This window comes from Sinohyriopsis cumingii, chromosome 2 (assembly GCF_028554795.1).
Source record: "Sinohyriopsis cumingii isolate HCF-2022 chromosome 2, ASM2855479v2, whole genome shotgun sequence".
NCBI lineage: Eukaryota > Metazoa > Mollusca > Bivalvia > Unionida > Unionidae > Sinohyriopsis > Sinohyriopsis cumingii.
The window spans coordinates 96,806,117-96,831,249 of record NC_142962.1 but is presented as its reverse complement, the minus strand read 5'-3'; the positions used below and the strand labels follow the sequence as shown (position 1 = coordinate 96,831,249).

The 25,133-nt window shown below is 34.6% G+C and overlaps 1 protein-coding gene across 5 annotated transcripts in view; it reads right to left on the bottom strand.

The window, feature by feature from the left end:
* Window positions 1-1,058: 1,058 nt before the first annotated feature.
* The window catches only part of LOC149805431 (serine/threonine-protein kinase MRCK alpha-like), a 183,280-nt gene continuing 159,205 nt past the window's right edge, over window positions 1,059-25,133 (bottom strand). For 4 of the 5 annotated variants that reach the window (XM_089950010.1, XM_089950011.1, XM_089950013.1 and 1 more), the window contains 2 exons: window positions 24,919-25,052; window positions 1,059-6,745 (listed from right to left, as the gene is read on the bottom strand). In XM_089950010.1, coding sequence (XP_089806136.1) covers window positions 6,584-6,745; window positions 24,919-25,052 — 296 coding nt within the window. In that variant the 3' untranslated portion in view covers window positions 1,059-6,583. Of the gene's footprint in view, window positions 6,746-17,188; window positions 17,262-24,918; window positions 25,053-25,133 lie in introns of all 5 variants that reach the window. The other variant, XM_089950012.1, reaches the window with a different exon arrangement.

Here is a 25,133-nt window from a genome sequence, read left to right as displayed (position 1 = left end):
AATACTGCATGTAGTATTTCTTGTAAAATCTACATACTGGGATATAGTTTTTCAGCCAGGTATGACAATGAAGGGGACCAACATATTGACACCCTTCACTTGATAAATTGGGCCAACAGTTTGAACGTAACAGGTCAACCTCATGATAACATGATATATCAATAACATACTCCATTTCGCATATGCACAAAAACATCAAACAGCCATTATAACTGTAAAATTCTCATCTCTAATGCCTCTGATCTTAGTATAACAGTGCAGGGAACTTTGTCAAGTTTCATCGCAAGCTATTTCTTGGGGATGTGAAAATGTTTGGGTACTTTTTTTTGCCCAATTTTGTGGAATCAAATTCTTCATTGGAAGTTTATTTTCTATACGAGTATTGCATCGGTTTTTGTGGAATTTACTTACTTTACTTTATTTAATTTGTTCACTAGAGTCATCATATCTACATTACTTTTATCTCTTTCGCAATTTGAGCATGGCACTAGGATAAAGAAATTATTATTCCATTTCCACCTCTGAGTGAAATTTGGTTGTTAAGGTTCCAATGATTACTGGCACTACGTATGTTACTGTAAGTATGCGGTGAGGCTACAAATATTTCTTTTTGATCACCATTATTTTCATTTAGCACAAATCTGACATCATAAGTCATTTAGAGAAAACCCTATGTCAATGCAACCATCCATCAGACATCATAAGTCTGTTAGTGAAAACATTATGTTAATTCAACCATCCATCTGACATCACAAGTCATTTAGTGAAAACCATTTGTCAATACAACCATTCATCTGACATTACAAGTTGTTTTGTGAAAACCCAATGTCAATACAACCATCCATCTGACATCACAAGTCTGTTAGTGAAAACCTTGTGTCAATACAACCATCCATCTTAAAGTCTGTTAGTGAAAACCTTGTGTCAATACAACCATCCATCTGAAAGTCTGTTAGTGAAAACCTTATGTCAATACAAAAACATTCAGGAAGAGTAGGGTAATGTAGACATCGTAAATGAATCTTTTGGTGAAAATAGACACAAGGGCAATCAGTAGATGAATTGAGTAAAATGAATGTTTATTTGTTTTTGGAAATTTGACTTATTTGTAGATTAGGGTACACAGACTGATACATGATTTGATATAGTCTATTCTCTCACATGAAGAGGCTATACATGTAAATTATTACACATTAATAATGTAATATAAAAACATTAGACGTGTAAATATCAATACACAATTGTCCACAAAACAGACTCCTCACAGACAGGTATGCACATATGGAACTAAAAGATCAAGTCTACATTTTTTGCAACAGATGAAATATATATATATATATGGTTTGCCTAAATTGGTTTGCCTAAAAACCTGATTAAATCTGCCGAAGAACACATAACATCTGGTAAGACTGCCATTTGAGATAGTTATGACTATCAATATGTATACAAATCCAGATGTACTTGCTGAAAAGACCAGTCCAAATGGCTTACTAATTAAAAAGCCTCAATTTCTTCTGAAATAAAAGGATTTAAAAAGAGAAAGCAATACTTTTAGATACCTCATAACTTTTGTGACATTACTTTTCCGATGCTTAACTATGTCCACGACCTTTCAATTCAATCACATAAATGTAAGGATACAATCATGCTGTACATACTTGCTTACAAGTCCAACTGCAAACAAAGACCCTGATCTGCTGTTGCATAATGTGCCAGAAGATTAGGTACTATGATGTTTGTTCAACTGATTACTCCTAACAAACTGGAGAAAGTCGTATCTGAAGGCACATTATGCAAAAGCTGAGGGGTTTGTAAGTTTGCAGCTGGACTCGATTTGTATGCAAGTGTATAAAGTACACGATTCTGCAAAGTGTTCCATCTCTAAAAATTCATACAGGGGCATAAAAGTGGCAGTCTTAATATTCCAATTAGTTTGTGTAATAATAATAATAATAATGCAATTAAATATAAAGCAAGCATGTCTCATTACATAATTGGTTCTAATTAGCCAACTAAACAATGACAAAATATAATTGCAGTATCAGAAAAACAAAATCCAACTCTCTTCACTGGTTCCATGATCATGTCCATGATTCCATGATACAACAGGTACAGTGGTATACTGAGGGATTTAATGTGGGACCACATTGGTTTACATCCATTATACAACAGGTACAGTGTTATACAGACTGAATAATGAGACTACATTAGTTCAAATCTACTAAGGTCTAACTGGTGTGCATCCATCACATTATGTTATGGCAAACTGGTACATGTATCTGTTGAAGTTTCAAACCTCACCTGTCCATACCCTCATTAAGTAGCTTAAGCTCTGTATTCTCTTAGTTCTCTGAGCACAAAAGTTATTTCAATTGCACAAAATCAGATATCAATAAAAGTAATGAATGGCCGACACAAGATGGTTTGAAAATACAACTCCAGAGATGGCTATATTCATGGTTCTGCTTATTACCGTTAACAAAATACTTCAAATTATCTTTATAATATTATTCCACATTGTCTTTTCTTTATATGTCACTTGAGAATTTATATTAGCATTTGAAATACTATCTGATGAGTTATAGTGTAGTGATTTCCATTTAAAAACATTTTCTACAATGATTTCAATAATTACCATCTGCAGAGCAATCTCCAAGGGAGATAATTACCATACGGTCTAAGCATTTAGCCAAAGTTTGACTAGTCTACCTTAATAGGTAACATTGTCCTGAAATGCCACTGGATCTACAGCATTATTACTAAGACCATATCAGTTTGTTACTATTATTAACATACAAACTATATTTGGCAAAAAAGAATGGACAGTGGACACTAGACTACGAATAAGATGGGATTTTGCCAAGTTAGGCAATCATTAAAGTTGATGAAAACAAAGAAAGAAATCCTGAAAGCTTCACAATTTTAGTTTAAGTATGAAAAAATGTACTGAATATCAGCAACATCATTTTTTGCCCTGAGTTCAATTCATTTATTTTTGTTTGTTGAGAAAATGAGGTTAGGCCTAAACATCGGGACTTTCTCTGGTCAACAAGTGCATGTGGAAAGAATGCTAACTAGGCATAGGACCTTAAAACGTCTGCAGTAAATATCTCTCACACTGCTGGTTAGTCAGATTTTTTTTGTTACATTCTGTAGAATGATATGTATATACAAGCTATATACACTTATTATATAATTTTAACATATAAAAATTCTTATTAGCTTGATACTGTACAAATATCCAGTTTCAAGTTAGTCCTGCTTTAAAGATTAAATTGCACTTTATTGATTAGCAAATTACAATTGATATTCAATAAAAGTTTATCTATACTATGACAAATTAATTATCAATCACTAGCAAAGAATCTCCATAAATGTGTACAGTTGATCTACTGTCGGTTTCTTTAGGCTATAATAAATGAAACAGACTGGTATTCTAGATTATATCTAACACACATTATATTGAACTGGTTATTCACTGGCAATGTAAAGTCATCATAATCTAAAAATGAGACATGTCTTGAAACTGGAGACATTAAGTGATTGAATGATTAAGCTGAAATATCTCCTAATGCACTACTTACTTCCTGTTACCAACAGATCAGCATGCACACAACCAAATTCAGCAGATGAAACATCACATTAAGCAAAACGGGCATAAAACAGATATCCCAGTGTTGAATTTGTTACCCTTTTCCTCAAGTATGGAAAATTCACTTTATTCCCACATCCCTTTTTCTGGCTTGTGCAATCAACCTGACAGAACTAGGCTCAAAGCTCCTATTAAATCTTTATGCTTATTCCCCTCTGATTGTGCTTTCAGAGAAAAAAAAGGGACTGGTGACATATCCTTGAGAGAAATTAGTGAAATGCGCATGATCACACAGCTTGAGCTAGAACACAATTTCTAGTGATGCATGGTTATAAATATGGGTTGTGAATCAACTCTAGAATATCGGTCTATAACACACCAAGACCCAGTCAAGAGGGTTACCAAATGGCATAATAACACACCATGGCCCTATTAATAGGGCTACCATATGGCATAATAACTCACTGTGGCCCTATTAATAGGGCTACCATGTGGCATAATAACACACCATGGCCCTATTAATAGGGCTACCATACAGCATAATAACATACCATGGCCCTATTAATAGGGCTACCATATGGCATAATAACACACCATGGCCCTATTAAAAAGGCTACCATATGGCATAATAATACTAGCTTTTATGGGACATATAAATGAACACAAGACAAATACACTAGGAATAGTATCCTGCATCATACAGCAGTAAACTCAATAAGACTCTTACACCAAATAATGTCACAATCATAAAAATTTGTTCATCATTCAAGTACTTAACTATACCGTATTACACCTGCTTACAAGCTGAGTCAAACTGCAAACAAAAAAATCCAGATCTACCATAGCATAATGTGCCTGCAGATCTGGCTCTGTTGTTTGTTCCACTGATTAATCCTAACAAACTGCAATGACATAGATCTGCCAGTGCATTATGCAATAGCAGATCTGGGTCTTTGCAGTTTGCAGTTGGACTCATCTTATAAGTGAGTATATATAGTAAGTTGTCAAAGCTGCAGTTTAAATCCTGAACCAGGATTCTGGATTTACAATTTTAGTACTATACAGAGCAACTGCCAATTAAATATCACATCCTTTGGTCAATAACCAGGTGAAGGCCTTATTGTAAAGCATACATGCAATTCATAAACAATATTAAAAAACAAATTAATGAACTATCTTGTAATTTACTATGTTAATTAAGTAATAGACTTCTATATGCTCAACTTGCATATCTATGATAATTTTTTGAGAACATATTCTTCTTTTCTCTGCCTTCTGCATCAACAACTTCAAATAATGTATTTTTCTCCATTTTATTTATTTTTGTACTTGTAACAATATTTATTGTACATGACACTAATTTAAAAAAAAATCAATTATTGCATCATCAATGATAAACTTGTAGCAAGAAAAAATGTCCATTTCCTGATTAATTTTGATGTAAGAAGTTTCGATTCGCTTGCTGAAGAATAAACTGTTCCGTCTCAGAATTTTTCTCTAGTTGTCTAGTATTTTCCAAAATGTCTTTTAAAGGTTGTGACAAATTCTCTAAGACAAAATATTTGTACAAAACCATGAATTAAAAAAAAAAATAATTACCCCATGAAAAACGTGATAAAATGGAGAGTCTGGTAAGTGTGAGTACTGTGCATGAAATTGTTTTCTATCTTATAAATACACTCTTCTACTTCTTCCTGAATGCATGATAAAAACACTTTTATGAAGAAATCATCCAATTCAAAGACCAGCCAGATATGAGGCACCAATCAGGGTTAACATTTCTATCATCCATCAGGGTTAACATTTTTATCACCCATCAGGGTTAACATTTATATCACCCATCAGGGTTAATATTTCTATCACCCATCAGGGTTAACATTTATATCACCCATAAGGGTTAACATTTCTATCTCCCATCAGGGTTAACATTTCTATCACCAATCAGGGTTAACATTTTGGTGGCCATTCTATCACCAATCAAGCTGCAGCCTCCAGGGTTGTGAGTGTCAGTCAATGTTTGACTGTAACAAAGAAGAAAACCAGTTATGAAGATTGATACGGACTCAGCCTGAAAATCTGTCATATAATGTGAATTCATTTAATTTCATGGGCTTCTATTTTCATCGTTTTGCAAAAATGACATTTTCATTGGTACCTATGTACATATGTATGTATGTATGTATGTATGTGTGTGTGTCTGTGTGTGTGTTTGTGTGTGTGTGTGTGTATGTATGTATGAATGGACAAGTGTGTGTGTGTGTTTCAATGGCACATTATGAGTTGGGGAATGGGTTCATATGGTTAACAGAACAATTGTTGTTCACTTGGTCTTAAAATTTGCGTCTGGTTGCAACCACAAATAATAGTAAATTCACACTATATCTCTCATGTGCATTTGGCAATAAAAAAAGTGTGGAGATCCAAATGGTTTGAAAAAGACAACAAAAAAAAAGTACTACTGAGATGACATTGACAGGCAAAACAATCCATACAAACAAAATAAGAACATAAAATAAATCATGATATGGCATATTTGTGACATCACATGAAGTGTTTTGAAATACTAGATCTTAAAATTTTACTAGTCTAGCTGTAAAACCATTTCCTGTTGTCCATAAAGAGTAGTGACCATGTTGATGCAACTGACACAAACTGACCTAGACCTTTGGGTCTATCATACTAAATCAATTAATAAGCTATTTTTCAAAAATGTGGAACAAAATTACTGTCACCTGAGATCACAAAATATCATGAACTGAATGAATGTAACTGACAGTTGTAAGAGGCTGATTAAAACTTATGATGGTTCAAAAATACACGAACTCGAATTTCAATGAATCTTTGTTGGTGTTTTACAAAGTAAATTTTCATCTGCTTTGTTTTAAAATAAACTCCAGACCCAGTTGGACTGCATCACAGATTAATCAAATACAGTAGATACAAAAGCATTTTTTTAAAACTTAGTACTTCAATGACTAAGATTTTATTTATTTAGAGGCGTGACCATTCATCAGCAGTCTCCAAGTTTTCTCCCCCTGCTTCAGGGTCTTCAGACAAACTGCGAGTTGCAGATCTGGGTGAACTGCTTACACTGCTGAAGTTACTATTGTTTGACTCCTGAGACAGTCGCACTGCAATCTGGTCATGTATGTCCTGGAAAAAAAAACCCCACAAAAAAGTAAGTAACCTTATATGAGGAGGAATTTGGTCTGTGTAAATACTGTTTTCAGATCTGTGTGTGACACTTTCTTCCATGCATGCTTCATACTGTTATATCTCAAGATCTTAACACTATATTCTAAATCAATATTCATTCTGACCAAAGATAAATTCAATGCAAATATGTGACCTGCCTTTAACAAATTTCACTAAAGCAAGCACCTGTCTTCATCATACACACTGGTACTGAAAGAAGTGATATGTCAAACTCCCAAATTAATATTTAAGACTACTTCACATAAGAAGTCCCTTGTAATATTTTCAGAAAAGAATTTCCTAGAATTCTAGGTAAGGTCATTTTTTCTTTTTAACCGCAGTGTTTAACCCATTTCTGATATTCTTGAGCAATTAGATTTTCAAATCAGCCACTGTGACAGATATATTAGATAAATGATAGGCTCAATTTTCATTTAAGACAAAGTAGACATCATTAGAAAACTTCTGGTGAAAATTCCATCTTGATGTGACCATTCATTCAAAAGAATGGGACACAATTTACAATATATTCACTGTGGCAGCTATATCTAAGCTCAGGTTCACTATTTTCATTCAAGACCAATTAGGTATCATACATCTGGTGAAAACCCATATTGATCTACTTTCCATTTAAGAGTAGCAACAACAAAAAATGATTTTCAGGATAGCTGCCATGGTAGCCATACTGGATGTCAGATCAGCATCCATTTTCATTTTTTACCAACTAGGCATCATAAGAAGTCTACTGGTGAAAAACCAATGCTGATATTACTTTTCTTTTAGGAGGAGTAGCAACAAGATTATCAAGATGGGTGTTGTGGCAGCCATACTGGATATTAGATGGTACAAATTTTACTCAAGACCAAACAGACACCACAAGAAGTCTTCCAGTGAAAACACGATGTTGGAGAACTAGATGGCAGCTGTGGAGAAGGATATATAGGATGAACATCATTTTAAGGTACTAATGCAAAGGTACTTATGGCCTAAAATGGCTTATCTTACAAATATGCTCAATTCACAAAATGTTTAAAAAAATGTTATAGACACAGAGATACTAAAACTGGCAAAATACTTTCAGCAAACATCAGAGACTTTTTGAGTTAATTCATCATACCCATGAATGATACAGGTTTTCCCCTGAGACCAAAAATATTCCTCTACCTGTATTAAGTACATAGCCTCATGCCAGAGGATTACAACAAAAAATCTTAGCTAACTACATGAACATCGTTTAATGCAAACAGTGTAAGCTTTGCCTCATTTAATAGTCCTTTATAACTGTAACTAAAAACAAAATATTTCATATTATCTGTCTATTCAACTTATTGATTTTACAGGGGATGCAAATCTTTTATCTCAAAATTCCATAATTCTGCCTTATAAATCATCATTCATTAGTTTTAAGGGTGTGCTTGAAATTTTGTTTACCCACAAGCTTCAAGTATATCTGCTCTCCCTCCCTTCCCCTCTTTGTCTATTCATCATACACACATACACACACACACACACACACACACACACACACACACACAAGTATCAAGTAGGGACACATTAATAAATATCAAATAAAAGTGACAATCAGCTTGCAAAAAAATTACATTTCAAGCTCCTCTGAGTTTAAGAAATCAAATGAAACTGATGGAACATGTAAGGGGAAATTTCAGTTGTCATATATATTTGGTTATAAATCAGATCAAACTGCAGAGACCCATATTGCAAAATGTGTCAGAAGATCTGGGTCTATGTTGTTTGCAGTTGGACTTATGAGCAAGTATATATTGTAAATGAAATTGAACTAAACTGTTATTATAAGTTGCAAATTATTAAAAACCTTGAAGATGACAGAATGAATTTGTTTTGTCCAACACTAAGATAATTAGATGAAGTAACATCAAATGGGTAGAGCAAAAAATACAATATTAGCCATAAAATATAATGAGAAGTAAAAATATGAAGATAAAAACAGACAAATTCATGCCATATCCTAGGATGAAGTAACTACTTAAACAGGATTTGCATTTTCAGTTATCTGGTACATATGAGCTAATAAACTACTTTTTTCATGCATTTATATGAAAATGTAATGCAATACATGCAGTTATTAAATAAGGTATAAATAATGTTCTCGATCTTCAGTTATAGACAAGAGTGACAAATAAAGAAACATGAATACATTCATTCTAAAAATTTGTCCATGCTGAGCTTACATCAAGTATTTAATCTTTTTCTACTGAACTTCTATCTTTTATAAACTGTCATTACTGTAGAATTTATAAAATAAATCATGATACATTTTTGTTTTGTCAAATGCTTTTCAATGTGGCAAGTGGATATGGGCTGTCAATGTGATCAGTACCCCAAATAAACAGTTTCATTCATTATCTTCTAAACTCATGATGATAAAATAGATTCAAGTAGTGTGCAATTTGTGAAATCATGATGATCAAAAATAGAATCAATTTGTGTATAATTTGTGAAATCACCCTTGGAATACTAACACTCTAATTCAAAAACAATGTGCTATCTGTATGACATTCATAAGAACGATTCACCATTTGTACAACTATCATCTAACGTTTTTGCTACTGTTTAGAGCCATATTATGCAAGGCTCTGAATTTCTGAGCATAAATATTTGACCTGATAGATAGAAGACAGCATCAACTCATTTTCCCCCTACTGACATGATAACTCATCATACTCAACTTACCAAGCCTCCCTTGTGCTGAAAAAAGGTGGCGCAGTTAAGTGCTGTGAATCAGGTGCTGCAATGACTGGTCTTATTGTTACAGCCCTTTATCCTTCATGACAAGTTAACATGGCAAAGAGTCTGTTTATTCTCCATCATTCAGAATTAATGCAAGCAATTTAAACCTATCAGATTTACTTCTCTCTCTCTCTCTCTCTCTCTCTCTCTATATATATATATATATATATATATGGTTCTCAATAGACATCAATCTTGACTACCCTTGAACTCCAACTGGCTTAGTTTCCTACCGAACATGTGCTACCCATAACAATATGCAAAGGACAGTGATTGATATCTGCTCAACACAGTATACATCTTGACAGTCAATAATATCACACCAATGGAAGATATATACAAGCCAGATAGAAATAATGTCACTGATACCATGCTTACTGAATTAGCTTGGATTGTTTTGAGATTCTGTTTGAAATTTATGATAAAGGAAGAGAAGACAATTATGAGTTGAATGGATTGCCTTTTGATCAAATATTGGGATTGATATGATTATGCATCCAATTGTCAAAACTGGCACATACGGTGACCCACAAAGCTGCTTGTCAAGGTAAGTGGACCAACTTGAAGTGTTTTTATTGGTTATTTATTTGCTTCATTTGGCAGAACATTTTAAAATTCAGAATCATTTATGACTTGACTGGATTCATATCTAATGAAATATTAGTGTTTGTTTGTTTGTACTTTAAATTATAATTAGACAAACCAGGAAAATATGGCTTCTCATGAAGCCAATTCTTGACATGGGATTGAAATATGTGTCTAGTTGACCAATACAGTGGGATTTTTCCTGATTATTGTATACTGGTCAAGTATATCCTGATGGTCCTTCTTAGAAGTGTGGTCTTTCAAGCCAGAATCGTCTGAAGACAAAGGCAAGGTCAAGACTTGACAATATTAAGTTGGCAAAACTCTTCAGGATAGGTGAAGAAGGTACATCAGTAGAAAACTTTGATGCAGAAAGGGTTGTTGCCAAGTTTGTAAAAAGTAAAATCTGTAGGAAATAATTAACTGACAATTCTGCGATGTCTGATAAATATACAATCTTCATAGTTTAGTTGGGCATATTTTTGCATTTAATATGATTTGGGGAGTTAAAAATAGAATCCGCTGGGAAGATGAAAATATAATAAAGTATAAAATAATCCTTTGTCATTTACATAAACCAAATATACACACAGTCACACATATTTAGAAAGAGAAACACTTACTCAAAAATCAAATTGTTGTTTCTTACAAAATAATTTACAAGTGATTCTCATTATTCAGAATGAGACAGGAAATCTTAAACATTATTTGGTTCCACCAATAATGAACAATCATAGCTATGAGTTCATGACTGTAAAAAAAACAACTGGCTCTCAAAATTTCAGAGAGAGAGAGAGAGGAGAGAGACAGAGAATGCTTAAAAGACAAAAGTTGATTTTGGTAGAGCCAAAAATAGAGATATCTGAAATTTGCTCATCTGTTTTATACAACAGTTGACTAATACACTAAGCAGGCTCATGTAGCACTTTTAAAAACAAATTCCATGTAAACTATCACTCGAGCTTTCTATCACCCCAATACAAATCCTTTCTACAGATAAGTACTTGTGAACAGTCTCTTGCTCATACTGAAATATCTCGCTGATATAAGCCATTTACTAAGTTTGATAGAATTAGGAGGACTAAAATAGTCTCTAATCTCAATCAGATGCAATGTATCTTGTTAACATGCACTAATCTTGCTTACTGCAAAGCTTCTCCATGACAATGACAATACAAGCTCAAGGTAGAGCAAACTCTGACTGGAATAATGTTTTCCGACTGGTGACAAGCTTGACTAATCAGGTATAAGATTACCCTGTTATTATTCATCCATTTTGCTCATATCTTAATTCAATTTAATTTTTTTTGTACCTCAAATTATTCATAAACCATCTAACCATTAAAATCATAATATTTTTCATACAAAATAATTTCTGTTTTTCACCAAAACCATTAAATGTTGAAAAGAAAAAGTTCTACTTAGATTAAGCATACAAACAGATGTTTCACCTTTTAATTTTTTTTCATATACTTTCTGATATTTTACATTTAAATCAATATGAGAAGTTTGTGTTTCAAATGGCTACAACAAAAAAATACTGATTTACGATCAATTAGATACATGAATCAACCAATGTAATGTTTCTCAAGTACATGTTTGATCAAATTTCACATATATATTATGCAATAAAATTAAATTCATGTCGCTAATGTACAAGGCTCTTGCCCATAATTGTATTCAGCCAAAATCTTGATGATACAAAAAAACCTACGGAGAAAGACCAATCAAAACTTAGTTTTTAGAGTGGTAACAAGCCCAGCATGCATGATCACCTAATTAATACGCACGACATTACCAAACTTGTGTGAAATCATGATCATACAGGACTAAAACTTGTGTGAAATCATGATGAGACAGGACTAAAGCTTATGTGAAATCATGATGAGACAGGACTAAAACTTGTGTGAAATGATGATGAGACAGGACTAAAACTTGTGTGAAATGATGAGACAGGACTAAAACTTGTGTGAAATCATGATGAAACAGGACTAAAGCTTGTGTGAAATCATGATGAGACAGGACTAAAACTTGTTTGAAATCATGATGAGACAGGACTAAAACTTATGTGAAATCATGAGATAGGACTAAAACTTGTGTGAAATCATGATGAGACAGGACTAAAGCTTGTGTGAAATCATGATGAGACAGGACTAAAGCTTGTGTGAAATCATGATGAGACAGGACTAAAACTTGTGTGAAATCATGATGAGACAGGACTAAAGCTCGTGTGAAATCATGATGAGACAGGACTAAAACTTGTGTGAAATCATGATGAGACAGGACTAAAGCTTGTGTGAAATCATGATGAGACAGGACTAAAACTTGTTTGAAATCATGAGACAGGACTAAAACTTGTGTGAAATCATGATCAGACAAGACTACATTTGAAGCTTGATGAAAATCTGATCCAAAACCGTTTTCAACATCAGCAACGAGTTTAACCTATGCATGGATATTACTCGCTTGTGAAACTGTTCAAGCTCTTGATGACACAAGCCCATATTCCCATCTTTATCAAAACTAGATAAAAACTTTGGCTGAGCTGATATTCTTAGTTTCAAACTGGTTTAGAACTATGGACTCCAGAATGGGTTACAAGAAACTGTTGATAGACGACATATGATGGCACAGTGACGAACAACACATGACACAGGGCCATACGATAAGCTCACATGGCCTTCTGACCATGCAAGCCAATGACAATGGAGACATCAATAACTGAAAACACATGGACAGGGGAGAAAAGATTCATTTCAACACCGAAATGGATATGACTGAATACAATTATGGCAAAAGACACCCAGAGTTAGTGAGAATCTTCAGTGCCTAGAGTTGTGTAACACCATATGAAGTCCATGGAAAAGAAAGATGATATTCTGAATGAAAGAAGTGATGAAGGCATCAGACTGGGACTGTATTTACTTTTGTTCAAGACCTCCAATTACTAACTGTACTGGTGACTAGTACCAAAAAAAGAGATAATAAAATAATAGCAGGTATTGCTATTAAAACCAAAATTATGTCTTTTTTTCTACTTTATTCCACAAGAAAATTTAACAATATACTGAAAAACACAACTTCGTTATGTGAAGCAAAAATATCTTACACGATTTAATGTCTTACCATCACCTACCACCATGAAAACCTGCATAAATAAAGCTGAGACTGGCCACAGTGTTTGTCATTAAATAAAAATAAAATGAAAATAGTTATTGTAGGATGAATCTTGATTGCAATCTTCAAGACAGTTAAGCAGTTATATATTTTGGTAGCGGGTGGGAAAGTACATGTATATTGTTGGTCCTAAATAATACTAAGAGAACTGATGTAATGATCAAAGTTTGTGCCACCTGGCACGGAAACTTAAAAAAGACTAACAGCAAACTAAATATTACATTGCAATAAATTCATAATACATAAAATACATAATATAATGGTCATTTTTGTACTGGGTTAATTTAAAAAAATGTTATTACTAATTCCTATACATGTGACTGGCACATGACTGGGTGCAAGGTTCAGCATAAACCACAATGGATGTGTTAAACAAAATTGACAAACTGAAGGCTGTGACTGTAACAGTTTTCTCTTGTAACAAATATGACACATTCTTTGAATTTTTTTATGATCAAGATTTCTTCCTATAGATAAGCAAAATAGTTTTAAACAAATGTCATTCATTCTCACAGTTCCAGCAATCTTATAATCAGTGAAGAGAGTCAGAAATCTAATGAACAGTACAGTGCAGTTTTCCTAATAAAAACAACTTGATAGTCCATGTAACCTGCTAAAGCAATTTATGAGAAGCAAGGCATACTTCCACCTCCAAATTGGTATTAGTCTCTCTCACTTATTACATTAAACTTGGGAGACTGTTAATAAATAAAGCAGCCCCCATACACAACTACACAAGTCATGTGCAATTTTCTCCAATTTAAATGTTTTAAATAAATCTGAATTCCGAGTTAATGCCTGTGAACATGGTAGATATTGCATTATTGAATACCTAATAGGTCATGTAACAAGCTCACTCATTGGTTAATTGAGTTCGCTTGCTATGGGCAGAGACTCTTATCTGGAAGAGGGCAGTTCTTCAAAACAGCATTCCAGCTACCTGAATATGGAGTGAAGTGGACCAACAGCCCTTGGTTAGATGGTTGGACATCTGACCAGCACCATTTTCATTGAGTTACAAGAGTCATTAAAGTGATTAATGTTGCTTGCCAAAATGAATTTCCAGAAATCCAAAATCAGTCCACGTCTTTTTTTCAATTGCAGAGTAGTCAAACCACCTATGATATTCTGGAGAAACTCCAATATAACAAATGTTTCAACTATTTTCTTATGTTCAAGGTAATTTGTTTACAAGACATTTATAAGTGCAGAATAAAATGGCCTTTGACCTTGAACCTGATATCATCGACAGAAAGGCACTAAAACCCATATCAATATGGCCATTCATTTATTGGAAGAAGCAGCCTGACATGACAAGTGAAAATCATATATTCCAATTTCCATCCATTGAAAAGTAGCGATAAAATGTGAAGGTTATATTAGAGGTCATATTAGCACTATATTCATTTAGTATGAACTGAACAAGTAATAATAAGTATATTTTCACAGGTACCAACATGAAAGTTGATGTTTTTCTGATCTTTGGATTTTCTGGACCAATGACTATTTAGTAACCTACCAAATAAAGCAATGCATTTTGTGTTTGGGAGAGTTATTGTATATTAAGAGATGTTCCAAATTGTTTCTCTCCTTCATAAATGTGAACTGAATGCTCAATAAAACACTACCTCGTACTGCTGTCTGTCCGACTCTATTATGTAGAAGACCTTGATTTTAGTCCAATTGGTTCCAACTAGAGAGGAAATTACCTACTGTTGATAGTCATTGATAAGACATGTATACTTGCAAACTGCACAGACCCAGATCTGCCATTGCATAACACACTGGCAGATCTGGGTTTGTGCAGTTTGCTAGAAGTAATCAGTAGAACAAATAAAACAGACCCTGATCTGCCAGTGCATTATGTTATGGCAGATCAGGATCTTTGTTGTTTGTAGTTTGAATGGACTTATAAGCAAGTACATACAGTGGTAGAAATCCCATATCAATACCTTGCAGGCCTGGGGATTTAGAATAAGTCCAGTGCACCTCCCTTCTGCATGTTGAGGGAAGTGACTAAAGGAGGCATAAGCCATGGTGATTGATTAGTGTGCTGGTCATGTAACTGAAATGGGGTACATTTGAATCCTACCACTGGATCATCATGGTGGTCATGTAACTGAAATGGGGTACATTTGAATCCTACCACTGGATCATCTCATGGTCATGTAACTGAAATGGGGTACATTTGAATTTCCTACCAATGGATCATCTATCTCATGGTGGTCATGATCAAAGTTACAATGGCCAAATTTTTCTGGCATCAAAAGTATTTTAGTTTAAACCCCATACTGATATGAACAACTGTTCTCCAGAAGTAGTCAGAACAAGCATACATATACAATTGATTTCTGACTGGAACATTTTCATTTAGAACCAACTAGAAATAATAAGACATTCAGTGAAAATCCCAGGCTGATACCATTATTCAATCAAAAGAAATAGCCAAAAGATTTTGAAGATGGCCACTGTAGTTCCTATACTGAATGTCTAAGGAGTACCATTTTTATTCAGGACCAACCAGACCCTGGAATTTATGTCATGTTTGTTGGCAATTCTCTATGCTAATGGATGGATGATGGACAAGACAAAAGGTCAATGCATAAGCACTTCTGGTCAATGATCAGTACAACAAAAAATAAGAGTAAACTGTTTCCAGGAAACTTCTTCTGAAAATCATCAATTCAAAAATATCAGTGAATCTCAGTGATAAGCACTGAGAAGCCTATCGCGACCCTCTAACTGTATGCTGTTGGGGACTACTATACTGCTTTGGGTCCAAGGATAAGGACCTAACTCAGACTCCCAGCTGTGTAATTCACTAACATAAAATGTCTACATTACTAGGTAATCAAATGTGCATAACCATTCAACTTAATCACAAACATCTCTACCACTTTCACTCAGTCTTGCCAGTGAATGAATTAAGTGAACTGTGTTCAAAAGACATGCAACTTTCTTTAATTGTACTAATTATGCTTTTGACCACAAGGTTTAGGTTAAGAGTCTGGTCAAATGTGTTGACAAATGCAACTGATGCAATTTGGGGTGAAGCATGCTTTTTAAAAAAAAATGATATGATGTTGTTGCAAACTCAGAGGAACTATCAAGTTTTTATCTTACCATTACCTGTAATTCCTGGCAGATGGACTGAAAAAAAACTTTGGAGAAAAGGAAGAGCATGCATGGTTGAATGATATGTGAGAGAGATGAAACGTGCAGAGTTTGGCTCAGAGTTAGATGCTTGTGAATGGCATATTTATCTGTGATGCCAAAGTTATCTCCCTTAACTATTTTATTACTTTAAAGACACTTTATATAATATTATCTTCCTTCGTAAAAATGATGTCATTACCTCCGAGTTTCAAAACATGTATTGTGATAAGATTTCCTTTATTTTTATGGCAATCAACATGCTTTTCAGTTACTGATGTTTACAGCCAACTGTTAAAACTATTTAGGAAGTGAAATTAAAATAAAGCAACTGTTACACTGAAGCACTGACAGCTTTCACCACAACAGAATCATTTTTCAAAGCAACACACTGCACCAAATAGCACCCATTCTCCTTTAGGTGAGGAAACACTTGAGAGTTAGCTTGGCATCACAGGAAATGGACACAACATTAAAGGCAAATAGAACAAGATTCAGCCATTTCCGTCATACCCAAAAATAACCTCGGACTGTGCACATATGCCACATCCAGAACTTTTTCATACTTGTTGCTAAGGTAAAACTCATTTGTTGAAAGGATCATAATTTACATTATTTTTATGTTAAAACACTGCACCAAGCACAATCCGAGTCTCAGGTGTACGGAAAGGGATAGGCTACGTTCTGATCGCATTAAAGGAGAAAAAAAAAAATGACCTGCTGATGTATTCTGATAGGCTGGTTCACTGCCAAGTTTTGGCGAAACACCAGGTACAGTGTGAGAATCATCCTGTGGACAGAAAGTCAAGTCACCATGGTTACATCTTATTGTTTCATTTCAGCAGATCTATATGATTCATTCCTCCAAGGCTCCTCAGCCAAATCTAACTTGAGCATTCTGATTTTTTTCTTCCTTTGCTGAAAGTGGTCTAATTAACTTGTAGTATTTGTTTAAAATTAAACTTGTTTCTATTTATACCTCTGGTATACACATGTTCATGTTTCATATACATGTAAAAAAAATAATAAAACATTGCCCATGATCTAACTCATGTCCCTAAACAAGCCAATGTCAGTCCTTTGTTTTTTTCTTTGTTCGTTTTATCTGATAGACAATTCCCCCTATTATGACTTCAAGCTGCAATTTCTCAAATTTTCAACAAAGAAATATCCCCCAACAGAGTTAAAACCAACAATGCATAATTAGATGGGATGAAAACTTACTTGTATTAAAAATAATTGTCAAAACGGAGAAAATCTGAACACTGAACTTCTGGAAACCTGTCATGTAGATCACCATTATCTAATTTTTCAGGCATTAAAGTATTAATAACTTTTCTTTCTGTCAAGAAACTTTACCTGCATAGGAAAATCATGATTTTCTAAACATCTTGTCCTGAAATTTATAATCTGTATTGTATTCTGAGAATACATGTGACCCTCCCAAATAGGAGGGTTTCTCTCAAGATTTTAGGGGTGCCTCCCATCCCTCCTGTCACTCACTGTAATCCCCAGCATACACCAAACTATTAGTGAAAAATTTAATTTTTTCCATTCCCCATCCCATTTTGGTTCCCAAGTATCACATTTAAGGTAATACTGAAAATGATAATGTGACTATGAACTGGATTGAGCTGGACAAGACATGTAGTTGCTAATTTCACCCTTTGATCCTGTCAGCATCATCAGCTGGCTTCACTGTCTGAAGTTTGTTAAGTGGATTATACCACGTGCAAGCAGAGGTAATTCCGAAAGGATTCAAGACATTACCTCATTATGGTTGGGTTACTTATGATCTCAAACAGCACAAACATTTAAAATCACTTTGATTCTCTTCAAAAAATATATTCTGCTTCATAGATTAAAGTTTTTGAAATTGATTTGAGTCCCTACTATGAATGATCAAAGATAATATGGTCAGGATTAAAGATGTTAATTAATCATGGTTGCATTACTCAATATCTCAAATGGCATAAAACTGGGTCGGTTTGACTTCGGTGTTTAAAGTTTGTTGAAATGCCTAAGTGTGCCAATGCCAAAACACCAAAATCAAGCCACCAAAATATCACAAAAAATTCAGTGATGGTTGGAAATGTTAATGTCAGTGGTTGCGACAAAGTTCAATGGGACATGAATATGCATCCTACTCTACCTGTAAAACTGATTTTTAAGTCCATTACAGTATCAAAAATGTCAACACACATCATGCTTTTGTTGTTGTTGTTGTTGTAAGGTTTAATGCCATTTTTCAGCACACAGTAGGCTATACATGGCGGCCAGTATTAATGGTGGAGGAAGAACCCGGGAAAATCCCCGAAAGAACCACCGACCCACGAGAAGCTACTGGCATGCTTTTTCACATACCCACATTGGCTGAATTGGAGACTCGAACTCATGCAGACAGAGGTGAGATGGCAGTGATCCATAACGGAGAGCGCTTTAGACCACTCGGCCACTCGGGGTCCCCACACATCATGCAGAAACCCCATCTCATAAAAGCAAATAAACCTTGACAACAAATATTCCATCACTAAAATCCATGTTTGCAGAATCTGAATCAAATGTGGATAAAGTTACACATGTTGAGACACTATTTACCAACGTTACAGTCAAACATAATCTCTCATTTATGGTAGATCATTTTTCAGATCTGGTCAAAATAATTTTCCCTAGCTCGTAAATCTAACAGAAGTTCTCATGTAAATGGACAAAACCTACTTTTATGACAATGCTATTGTTCATAAAAAAATCATAATTTAATTGCATAAATAATAATAATAATAATAATATTAATAATAATAATAATAATAATAATAATAATAATAATAACAACACTGTCAGTGATCATTTGCAGACTGTGACTAGTGACCATGATTTTTAGTTTAGGCAAAATATGCATCGGAAACTACTGCATTGCAAAAAACTGATAAAAATGTAAACCAGACTAAAGTACGTCATTGACTGCCATTGTAATCCATAATGTCTAAGATGAGTGGGGTCTTTGTCTTTGCCTGCAATACTAGTAAATGATATTTGTTTGCAATGAAAGTGATGGCAACAACAACAACAACGGTATCTGCAGATGAGGCTTAATGTCACAAAGGGTGCAATGATATAATGTATGCATGGATGAATTTTACTGACATTAAAACAACATTTGACCCAGATAGTACCAAGCTTGAGCAGGCAGCAGTCTGAATCTATCAACAGGCAGGAAACAATTTAAACTTCTTGGTGAACTCTGTAGCGTTGTACTGACATTGTCACATGACACTAAGAAGGATATTTTCCATTCTGAGGAAAATTCAGGCTGACTCCAGAGGAAACCTGGATCCAGTAAATGTACATTATCTCCTAAGTGTTAAGATGAACAATGACAAGGACTGCCACCAATATAATCCTGCACTGATTTCCTAAAAAATTCTAAAAATGATGATGTACATATTTCAGTATTAAAAAATGCAGTTTTTTCAATAGTTGTAATTTGTCCATTTGCATGCTATAAATTGGGTTGATGAAAAACCCTCCCCTTTTAAGGTCAAAAACCATAACCAAATTTTGGAAAAATCCTGATTTGTATTGACCTGTTTTTTTTCTATCACATATACGAGTTGCTCTATATTCAAAGCAGGTCAGAATTTGGTGGGGAAAACTACATATTATCTGCAAAAGAGAATACTTATAGTTCTCTTTGGGGAAGGCAGGATGGTGGAATGGTCTAAAATCTTTACAGAGCATTCATACATCTCACCTTTATCTACATGAGTTCTAGTCTCAGTTTAACCAGTGTGAGAAAGCTTGCCAGAAGCTTCCAGTGGGTTCAGTGGTTCTTCTTCCACCAAAAAGTTACTGGCTGCCATGCATATCCTATCATGTACTGAAAAATGGCATACCCCCCAAACCCACGCCAATCTTTTTCTTTGTGTAGATATACTACCAATGGAAATAACTGTCCACAAAAGTGTAGCTGTATTAAGATGTTCATTTCAAACTGAGTTACTCTTTTGTATGGGTGATATACATCTTTATGTGCGGGCACCCACTGAGTCAAAACTGGCAAATGGTAAGGAGAACCTATGGGTCTCAGTCCCGAAAATCTGACGGTCTCTATACAGGAATGGAAGTATATTCGTATTCCTTATGTAGTACATATGGACATTACTTTAGCCCCCTCTGCATGCTGGTTTATGGCTACATGTCTGAATTTGGGTGACAAATTTGCTAGAACACAGCGATCACTTGGAGAAATAATCATAAGATTAAGTTATCTGCTGGTCTCTATCCCGGTCAGCCAGCAGAATGATAACAAAGGCTGGGAGGACAGAAAACCCAGCTACAATTTGGGTAATCTGAGTGGTTTCAAGGTCTGACAGTCATCTTTTCAATCATCTGTTTTTGAGTATGGGTAAAACAGTCCTTACTTTATGTTCCAACCAAAATTATGTTTCTGCTGACTTGGGGCATGGAAATTTTAAGTCCTATTGAAAGTTATTACAAATTTGAAAACACTGGAATATTTTCAAGGCTGGATATTAAGAATAATGATGATAGTTTTAGAGTAATATTTGTGACCATATGAGATTGTTTTTACAGGAATGAATACAAAGTATATTCCAAAACATGCAAGTATATACCAGAAGAACTGATATAAAATAGAAAAGGAATCTTAAGTAAGTGCCTGTGCTCAATTACATGCATTCTGTGCCTAACAATAAAACAAGAGTTTGTATGGTTGAAGCATCTGCTAATGACAGATGCATTACAAATGAGGAAGATCAAAGTATATAATTAAGATGAGAGAGAGAGAGATGATGATTTTGATGATTGCAATGAACAGCAGTACATTTAAAGGTATTAAACAAGAAGCAATATTTCAAGATCAGTAACAGATGTACAATGACTGGCAAAACAAGACTAATTGATAATTACATAGCTCACCTCTATGAAGCATTGGAAGTATCCTGCAGCTGTTATAAATGTTATTTATCATGCAGAAATAATGTTGGCCCCTTTGACTGGGCATAAATGATATGAAATAATAATAAAAATGAACATTCCATTTGATGAAATCAATGTAGAGATACCATCATAAGCTGATAAAAAGTTTTGTTATAGAAATCTACTTCAGAAGCTATCACTATTGTCCACCTCTAGAAGCCAGATTTTAATGGAAGTTACGGGCTTTGAGAAACCTTGGAATGGCAGCCAGTGTGACCACTATTAGAATCATAGTTCATGCATCAGTAATTACCTTGATTAGCCACTACATCATGGGAATGCATGGGTGAAAGTTACAGGCTTTAAGAAACCTTGGATTGACACTCAGTGTGACCACTAATTGATTGACACTCAGTGTGACCACTAATTGAAATGTAGTTCATGCTCAGTAATTACCTCGATTAGCTACTACATCAGGTGAATGCATGAGAGAAAATTACAGGCTTAGAGAAACCTTGGATTGACACTCAGTGTGACCACTAATTGAAGTGTAGTTCATGCTCAGTAATTACCTTGATTAGCCACTATATCACAGGAATACATGCAGTCTACTATTCCTGTTCTCATTCACAACTACATGACAGTTAATCTGTCGAAGGTTACCTATCACACTATACAACGTACTGTCATTAATATGTAAAGTCTACAGCTGAATAAAGTTTCTTCTACTTCCAACTGCACTGGTCAAAAAAAGCCTTCTCTGTAGGCCATGATTTATATAGCATGGAAACATCTGTGTGGTCATGAGTTAAACATTTAGTAAAGCAGAAACATTAATTCACAGTGATCTTCATTGGTTGTATGTGTGTAGTACTAACAGAAGTGTCATGATTCTAATATCAACTGCACCCAATAAATTAATTTTAAACACAAAATTCCAACAGTCACTGAAAGATACAATATAGATGCCTGCGACTTCTATAATTGCGTGGTACTCATCAAGATGCATCCCCTCAAAGTTTCATACTTCAAGGAAGGGCAGTATGCATGTCGCATGCAAAACAATAACATGTCATGAGCTACATGCAATAATCTAAGCAAGGCCAGTAAATGAAACAGTTACAAACAGCTCTTGTTGTTAAGCGTATGATATTAAAAGATATGCACATCATCTGTTTCAAGACTTTAGCATGTACAGTGCCTGAGAAATGAACATAAGACACAAAACTTAACCCATGATGGCAAAGTCAAAGTGGACATATTGATCTACTTCTGCAGTGAGGGAGTAGTGCTCATCTAAAGTCTCCCTCACTAAGTAGCATAAGCCAGCAAAATTTGAAATACAGTTCACTGTGACCTATTTTTACATGGGTGAGGTACTAATGGATATATACAATCATCAAGTTCAATGATTAAAACATAAATAGTGAAAACAAAATTTTACTGAGTCAGTGAAGCATGAAATTTAGGTCTCTGATCTACTTTTCTACTTCTGTGATGAGTGTTTAGTTCTCATGACACATTCCCTCACCCAGTTTCCAGTTACATGCATGTATGTATTTGGGTTTATTGGCAAGTCAGCACAATAATAGCTATATGGTGCCAAAAATTCAAGAAAAGACCATTTCTTCCTTTTAACTGCTGAATGTCTGACACAACTGATAATTGTCTGTCAAAATTTCCCATTGCAATAAAATCCACAGTAAAACCAACTGTAAGGATTTTTTAGGGATAATGGATATGGCAATCAGTTCAAAATGAGGTGACAAGGATACTCTGTGATTTTTTTAGGAGGACAACTTGTTTGAACATGAAATTATCCCATTTAACCTGAAGGGTAAAGCAGAGGGCACTGTAATTCTGCAGGTGCCTAGGCTGTCAATCTAAAACTTTGATATGACAACTTGGAAGAGTAATGATAAGATTTTCAAGACGGCTGACATGATGGCCATATTGGATATAAGATTGGCAACATTTCTGTTTAGGACCCACTAGATATCATAGAAGTCTTTTGATGAATGAAAAATGTAAATATGATCAGCCATATAGAAGAAGCAATAATAAGATGGTCATTGTGGCGGCTATATTGAAAGTCAAATCAGCACCATTTTCATTTACAACCAAGCTGACATCACAAGAAGACATTAGAAAAAATGTGCAGTTACAACCATCCAATCAAGAGGAGTAGCAATAACAAGATTTTCAAGACAGCCACTTTGAAAGTCATACTGGCTGATGGATGAACAAGTGGAACAATTTCATTTAGGCCAAAACAGACATCAAAGAAGTCATTGGGTGATAATCCCATGGCAGTATTTTATTTGTTCACGAATAGTAGTGATAGCAAGATTTTTAAAATGGCTGCTCTGTTGGTCATATTGGATACCAGATTGGAAACATTTTAAATTAGGACCAACAGAATATCACAAAAAGTATGATAATAAAAATTGCATGTTGGTGTGTCCATCCATTCAAGTGGAGTTATGGCAACAAGATTTTCAACATGACTGCTGTGGCAGTCATACCAGACATTAGATTGACACGATTTTCATTAAGACCAACAAGACAACATAAAACATCTATCAGGCAAAACCTCGTGTTGATAAAACCATCCAATCAGGAAGATTAACGATAAGATTTTCAACAAGGCCACTGCTGACCATCACAGCAACAGCATCCTAATTTAGGACGAATAAGACAACATAACAATTCAGACAATCTCATAAGTGAAGCATCAAATATATGTTGCAGTGAACTACTTTTGTGATGTGGTTGTAATAATTATCAAGATGCATCCCCTTACTATGATTCTAGGTATAACAGTATGTATACTAGGAACAAAAGACACATGGTCATGAACTAAATGGAAACACTTTAAGTCTGCAAAATATGAAATGTGGGTCACAGTGACCTTCTTTTGTTGTAAGGGTATGGTAGTTGTGTGATTAAAGCATGGATAGAACTCAAGAAATAAACTTAAAAAACAAAATTTAACCAAACTCTTTTAGCATGATGTATGGATCACATTTAGACTTTTGTGGCGATGGTAATGTAATTATTATAATTCATTCCTCCCTTCCCACCACATTTTACAATTCCAGGTATAACAAGATGTATAAAATCTGCAAATAACCTAAGCTAAATGCAGAAATGTCCTGAAGAACACATAAATAAAGTACATATATGTACAAGTTAGCCCATATGTGCCTTCCTCTTCCAATGAAACCCACTCCATACAGTTGCCAAGAACCCAGCAAGAAAGAATGGTTGAGATAACACTGAAGCTGTACATATGCTGGTCACAGGTGATAGTGGAGATAGTACAACAGCTCCAAAGAGGAGAGAGAAAATGTAAAAGATTAAGTTTACTCTGAATGTAATACAAAATATTAATGACATGACTCTTTTCAGTGGTCAACATAAGGCTGTTTAACAACAGATGATACAGTTATGTTTAAAATTCCAGTCAAAAGAAAGAAAATATGTAATTTCAGCCACTGTAGGTGTACCTCAAAAATAGCTGCTGACAGGTCTCCCCCTAGGTCCTGAAGGGAGTCTGGACTGTCTGGCACTGAGCTGGCTGATGAATGTGATCGCATGCTACTTGCACCGACTTTCTTAGGGCTCTCACGGCTGGCACTCCCTAAAGAGAACAAAATAATAAATTACTCATGGTCAATGTTTATCTTCATAGAACATTATTTCTGAATTCATAGATTAAAGA